Source organism: Ceratotherium simum, chromosome 37 (assembly GCF_057802395.1).
Source record: "Ceratotherium simum simum isolate JZ-2026a chromosome 37, ASM5780239v1, whole genome shotgun sequence".
NCBI lineage: Eukaryota > Metazoa > Chordata > Mammalia > Perissodactyla > Rhinocerotidae > Ceratotherium > Ceratotherium simum.
Window position 1 is genome coordinate 9,786,421 of NC_141936.1, and position 6,334 is coordinate 9,792,754.

The 6,334-nt window shown below is 63.5% G+C and overlaps 1 protein-coding gene across 1 annotated transcript; it reads right to left on the bottom strand.

Annotated features, from left to right (window-relative positions):
* Positions 1-207: 207 nt before the first annotated feature.
* Positions 208-4,736, bottom strand: B3GNT7 (UDP-GlcNAc:betaGal beta-1,3-N-acetylglucosaminyltransferase 7). Its single transcript, XM_087424696.1, has 2 exons — positions 4,635-4,736; positions 208-2,617 (listed from the first exon to the last, which is right to left on the bottom strand). The coding sequence occupies exons 1-2, from the start codon at positions 4,643-4,645 to the stop codon at positions 1,423-1,425; spliced, it is 1,206 nt and encodes a 401-aa protein (XP_087280822.1). The 5' UTR covers positions 4,646-4,736; the 3' UTR covers positions 208-1,422.
* Between the last annotated feature and the right edge of the window lie 1,598 nt (positions 4,737-6,334).

The window sequence follows — 6,334 nt, forward strand, 5'->3', positions numbered from 1 at the left end:
GCCCGGGATCCGAACCTGGGCCGCCAGCAGCAGAGTGCGCGCACTTAACCGCTACGCCACAGGGCCGGCCCCAGGGGCATCTTTCTTGATTCTGGCCCCTGTGCACCCACGAGCCAAGCGCAAAGAACAAGCTGTGTCTTCAGAAACCTCTGGCAACCTCGGCCCCAGACAGGCCCTCTGATGGAAATGGCAACAGGAAGTTTCACGCCAGAAAAACACCAATCCCCTTTTATTGAGAAAATAGAATTGATTCCTCAGTCTTTGCCCAGGTGACTCCACCCTGAGATACGAGGTCGCATCCTTCTGCACCCACCCCCAAGGACCCCGGAACCTGGACAGGGTGGCCCACGAGGGTTATTTCATCCCTTCACAGAAGCAAATGCTGGTCTGCTCAGGCTCTGGAGAAGGAGGCGGCAGGAGGGGCAGGGTTCTGGAGCGGGGCTGTGATGGGCAGGGGGTGCCCTTGGAGGGGGTGGTGGTGGTCATGGTAAAAGGGGCCGAGGGAGGCCGTGTCTGGCTGGAACGAGGGCAGGGAAGGGAAGAACACCACCATCTCCTGAGGCCTGGCGCCTTCTCCCTCCAAATTCTTCATAAATAAAACTTCACAGTAACAGAGGAATGTCCACTTCCAGGGCCAAACCGGCTGGTTTCTGGCCAGGGAGCCAGGCCTCGGTGGGGCTGCAGGAGGGCCCTCGGTGTGGGCCGGGCGGGCAGCACCGTGACTGCGGGGGCCGGAGCGCTCGCTGCTCTTCTGCCCTGCGTCAGGGGTGGGATGGGGCTGCGGCCCATCGGAGGTTGAGGATCGCTGAGGTAGTCAGAGTGGCTGGTCGTGCTTCCAGACAGGCTGGAGGGAGCATTCTAGGACGCAGCCAGGAGCGAAGCCACCTGGGAGCAGCCAACTCCAGGCAGGAATGGGGGTGTGCTGAGGGCTCTCTGGGGCTCCATCTGCAGGAGACCCAGGGGTGTGGACTGTGGGGGGGATGTGGGCTGTGGGGGGACCTGTGAGCCTGCACAGGGTTGAGCTCTTCTGAAAGGGCCGCTGGGCCCCTGGGGAGAGTGAGGCATTTCACGGGAGGAGAATCTTCTCTGTGAAGACAGGAGGGCAGCCACAGACCCATCCAGGGCTAGGCGGAGCCCAGGTACCTGAGCACAGGGTTCCTTCAGAGGCCACCAGGGCCTCCCACCGAGTCAGAGGGAGCCAGGCAACAGACCCAGGTCAGGAGGGCTGCCAGCGGCCAGCAGCCTCGCTTCCCAGATGACTTTCTCCAGTCTGGGCAGTTCCAAACGTTCCCGGGCCTCCGCTCCACTTTCTGGAAAGTGTGCGCAGAGGGAGGCCCCCCTCCGGCTACCTGCACCCCACCACACCCCGCGGCACGTAAGGCTCAGACCCTCCACCATCCTGCAGGGGAGCAGAGGCCAGGGTCAGAGCACCTGGAGCTTGCGGGAGCAGGTGAGGTTGCTGTGCACCAGCCTCCACATGGCCAGCAGATCGGGGGGCAGCAGCTTGTGCACCACGAGCATGGAGCGGAAAAAGCAGGGCTCCTTGTTCATGCGGCTGTTGCGGTTCCGCGAGATGCCGAAAGTCTTAAAGCCCTCGTGGCCGGTGGGCTGCACGCCCAGCACCTCCAGGCACATGCCCAGGAAGACGTCGTCGATGGGGTAAAGCTCCAGGGTGTCGCAGGCGTGGTGCAGGCGCTGGGCCAGGCCGCCGGCCATGAGGAAGCCACCGCCGCCTGCGTAGGGCGGGTAGCTGGCCTTGCTGTACAGGACCCCGGGGATGTAGTACTTGTTATCCTTCCTGCGGATGGGCCGGGCGTGCTGCAAGACGTCGCCCACGAACAGGTCTTCCTGCGGCCGCCGGTAAGCCAGAAACTCGAGCAGGTTGGTGGGGTTGACAAAGACGTCATCGTCACCTTTGAAGATGAAGTGGACGCCCGGGCAGTAAATGTCAAACCACTTGAGGAAGTGGATCTCCTTGAGGGTCAGGTTGAAGAAGCTGTCCAGAAAGTCCCACTGCAGGATGTCCCCGTAGAGGCGGTCCTCGTAGGCCAGCAGCCGCTGGTAGTGGACCCGCTCCTCCTGCTTGGACGCTGTGCCCAGCAGGAAGAGGGTGCGCACGGCGCCACGGCCCCTGCCCGCCGACTCCTGCTCCCGGCCCCAGGTCTGGCGGATGGCCTCGCGACGGTCGTGCTGCGTGATGACCGACTTCACCACCACCAGCAGGTAGACGTCGCCGCCGCACTTCTCCGGGTGGTTCAGCAACATGGGGAAGTACCGGCAGTGGCGGTAGAGCAGAAACTGCCGGAAGTGCGGCTCCAGGCCCTGGAACCAGGGCTGGTGGGTCAGGTTGATGTTGGCTGAGCAGTTAGTGGTGGTCACGTCCCAGGCCTGGGGCCCCCGGGAGGCCAGGGGCGTGGGGGTGACCACATCCTTCAGGTTCTTCCAGAAGCTGTTGGGGTTCACCAGGTGCCCGCTTGGCTTCTGGGCCTTTTGTGGCTCGAAGGTGGGTGGCGGGGGCTCTTGCAGAAACTGGCTGGGGGGCAGACTGCGCTGGAACACTGTTATGGCCACGAGCAAGGCCAGGGACAGGCACACAGTCTTGTAGACGGTTCTCTTCCTGGGGTCGGGGGAGGACAGTACAGAGGAGAGATGAAAAGATGAGTGCCCTGTGACTCTCCCAGTAGCCCTCGTCCTGCAGTCCCGGATGGGCAAGTGGACCCTGGGCATGGACTCCAGTCCCAGGGTCCCTGAGCCATCAGATGAAGGTCCAGCGTCCTCTCCCACCCTGACCTCCCTCCTCCAGGACCAAGGGAGCCGCACAGCACAGAACTTAAGTATGAGTACCGTGGAGTCAGGCTGCTGGGGTTCAAATCTTGGCCCTGCCACTTGCAAACTAAATGACTTTGAGTGGGTCTCCGTTAGCCTCTCCAAACCGTGATTTCTTCTTCCCCGAAATGAGGATAACAACACGGGGCTGGAGCACTATCTAAAGTGCCTGGCGGGCAGTGGGTACGCGGTCAGGGGAACGCTGTGATTCTACAGCAATGACCTCTGCTGGGGACCTCTGCCCTGTTCCCCATCCCCGCAAGGCACCCCACTTGCTTTCACGTGTCTGTGCAAACCCCGTGAACCACTGGGAGGGGTAGAGATGGCACGTGCTCTGCAGCCTGGAGCACAATAATGTGTGGGGGACATTGGGGAGTAGGCTCTAACTTGGGACCTGAAAAAGCCTGTCCCTCCCGGCTCCACCTCATCCATCTGACCCAACAAAAAAGAACAGCCTTCATGGCTGACAGAGGCCTGAAAATGGAGCGGGCATCTCCCAGCATGTCCACTGGCCCCTAACCCCCTAGCCTGGGCCCCACTCCCTTAACATCCCACTAGGAGAGATGAAGTCCTCCAGTTCTACTGCCCTGGGAGGGGGACATATTCAGACCTCCACTCTCCAGGGACCCTCCTTGCCCAGGTAACCCCCATCACACCCATCTCAGAAGCAGAAAGGAGAGTTTTCTGTCAGGAGTGCTGGCCAGGCACAGGGATGGGGGCCTGAGCCCCTGGACCCTCTCTCCTCAGCTCACACTTTGGGGGAGCCATGCTGCCTGCCCTGGTCTCTCCTGTGGAGACATAGGGGCTCAGAGCTCCAGGGAAAGGGCAGGCCAGAAAAGTGTGGCCTCACAGGGCCAGGCTAGCAGGGAAATGACCGTGACCTCCACGGGGGGAGGTGCAGGGTGATGGGAGAGACAGGGACACTGGAGAAGCCTGGGGTGGTCTCAGGACTGGCTGGTTGAAGATCCAGACACGCAGGGCCATCAAAAGCTGAGCCCTATTGAGCGACAATTTTCCATGGGGTCCCAAGGCTTCCTGTGCATGGGTCTGGGAGATGGGGTCACCTCAGGCGCTGGGGTGGGGGGCGTAACCCAAGACCCGAGCCTCCTAGCTGGGAGAGCAGAGCGCTCAGCCCTGCTGAGCCCTGGGGGTTTCAGTGAAGCCCCCCACACCCCAGTTTGGGAGGCCAGGCTAGAGTTAGTCTAGCGGGGGTCACGCCAGCAGCGGGGGATGCGGCGAGGCCCCCTGCGCCCCAGACCGGGTCCATCTGCACCGCCCCACTCCATTTGCAGGAAAAATGCTCCGCAGGGGAGGAAAGGAGGGGAAGAGTGGCGGAGAGGTGAGCTCCGGGGGAAGAGGGAGAGCCAGTTGCGGGGTGGAGGTAGAGGACCGGGTCGCCTAGGACTCGAGAGGCACTCGGAGTGGGGGACGGGACTCAGCTGCCGGAGAGATCTTGAGTCCCCCAACTCCCGGAGTCCGGGAGTGGGATCTGGGTGCCTCGGGGCCGGCGCGTAGGGCGACATAGGGGCCGCGCGGCGGGCTGAGTGCACCGGCCCCGCAGTCCCCGGCCGCCGAGCGGCTGGTCCAGGCGCCGCGCACCGCTGGTCATCTCTGGCCCCGCGGCGCGAGCCTGTCTGTCCCCGGGAAACTGAGGACAGCGCCCGGACACCCAGCGCAGCACCTCCCATCCCCGAGAGCCGCCCGGCGTCCCCCTGTGCGCCCCCGGCCTCCAGGGGAGGGGGAGCCCGGGGGCCCCCGCGCCCCCAGCCCAGGCCCCCAGCCCGACGGCCCGGCCGGCCCCGACTCACCACGGAGACATGGCGGCCCGGGCCGGTGGCAGCGGAGCGGAGCGCGCGGGTCGCAGCTCTGAGCGCCGCGGCTCGGCAACGGCAGGCGGGCGGGGAGCCGGCAGGGGCGGGCGGGGGCGGCGGTCGGGCCGCGCCCCCGCTGTGACTTTCCTCTTCCCGGAGGCCGGAGGAGGGGCCTGGAGGGGCGGCGGCGGCCCAGGTGCGTTAACCCCTTCGGCGCCCCCGGCCCTCCATCCATCCCCTTGGCCGCGCGCCCGGCCCTGCGCACCGCGGCCAGGCGGGAGTCACCCATTGCTCGGAGGCGGAACCCGAGGTTCCCGAGCGCGCGCAGCCGCCCAAGGTCACCCGGCCCGAGCGTGAGTGGCCCAGCCGGGACTTCGGGGCCCACAAAGGTCACCCCCGCCCCTGGGGACGCGGTTTACCCCGCGGAGCTTTCCCTGGCGTCTCCGGCCCCTTCTGGACGCGTGGTAACCCGGACACTGCCCACCTTCAACCTCCCCGGACGCCCGAGGCCCCCGCCATTTCCCTCTGGCCCCGTTCGGACTTTTCCTCGGTGGGGGAGGCAGAGGCAGACGGGTTCCTTCCCTCCCTCCACTTCCTTTTGCCCTCTTCCCTTTGCCCCTTCCCAGGCAGGCCCCCCACATCCAGCTGTTGGGGCCCCTCCGGCCAGCTTGCTAGAGCTGGATCTGCGGGGAGGAGGGACTGGGCTGGGGGAGCAAAATCCACAGGCGAAGAGGCCGGGGGAGACTGGGCTGCCTGTGTCAGGCCCCCGGCTGGGCCACAGCTCTGGAAGCCTTTTCTGTGCCGCCGGTCAGCGGCCTCTCCGTCTCTGGGGTCCTTCCCACCCCTGAGAGCTCCCCCTCCCCGCCAGGAGAACGCCTGTCTGCCCAGCCTGTCTGCCTGGCCCAAGTCCCTTTCTTTTCATCCATCAACAAGTATTTCACTCAAAACCTTTTTTGTCCCCAAGCCTTTATTAATATGCTTGTGTGTGCCAGACCCAGCTACTCCTAGGGAGTGGACGTGGACTTGGAACACAGACGGGCATTCTTGGCCCAGAGGGGTCTGGGGTGATGGGTGTTCCCATCCAGGTGACTTCCAGAATCCTCTAACAGGTAAACACTTCTGCCGGTGCTGCTGTCGCCTGGATGTCTGTTCTAGTCTGTACCAGGTTGAGGTCCCACCGCTGAGCATACAGTAGGACCTCAAAATGCCCATAGCTGTTCATGGTCCAATAAACAACAGGTAACATTCATCAAGCAGTTACAAATATGCCAAGCACGATTCTAGGTCTGTCCGTGAGTGACTCACTCCTAGAGGCACGTACTATTATTATTCTCACTTCACAAAGGAGGAAATAGAGGTGCAAGAGGAGAAAGCCCAGTGGGCCAGGTCCTATGGTTAATAAGCAAACCCAGGAGGCCTGCCTGGCTCCGGAGGCAGGCTCTGAGCTCTTCTCCCAGGGACAGCAGCTAGAGGGAGCTACTTTCCTGCCAGGAGGCCCCCAGGCACAGTGGGAGACAGGTGGTAGGAAACCTAAGGAGACTGCTTTTGGCAAGCTGGGCCCCAGGCCCCTGAGGCTGGGGTGAGGAGCCCCTTCAGCCCTTTCTTTAAGGCTCAAGGGGTCCTTGAGGGGGAGGAAAAACCCAGGGCACAATAGAATTTTCTGGGATGTTGCAAGCTCCAATCAAGGAATGTGAAGG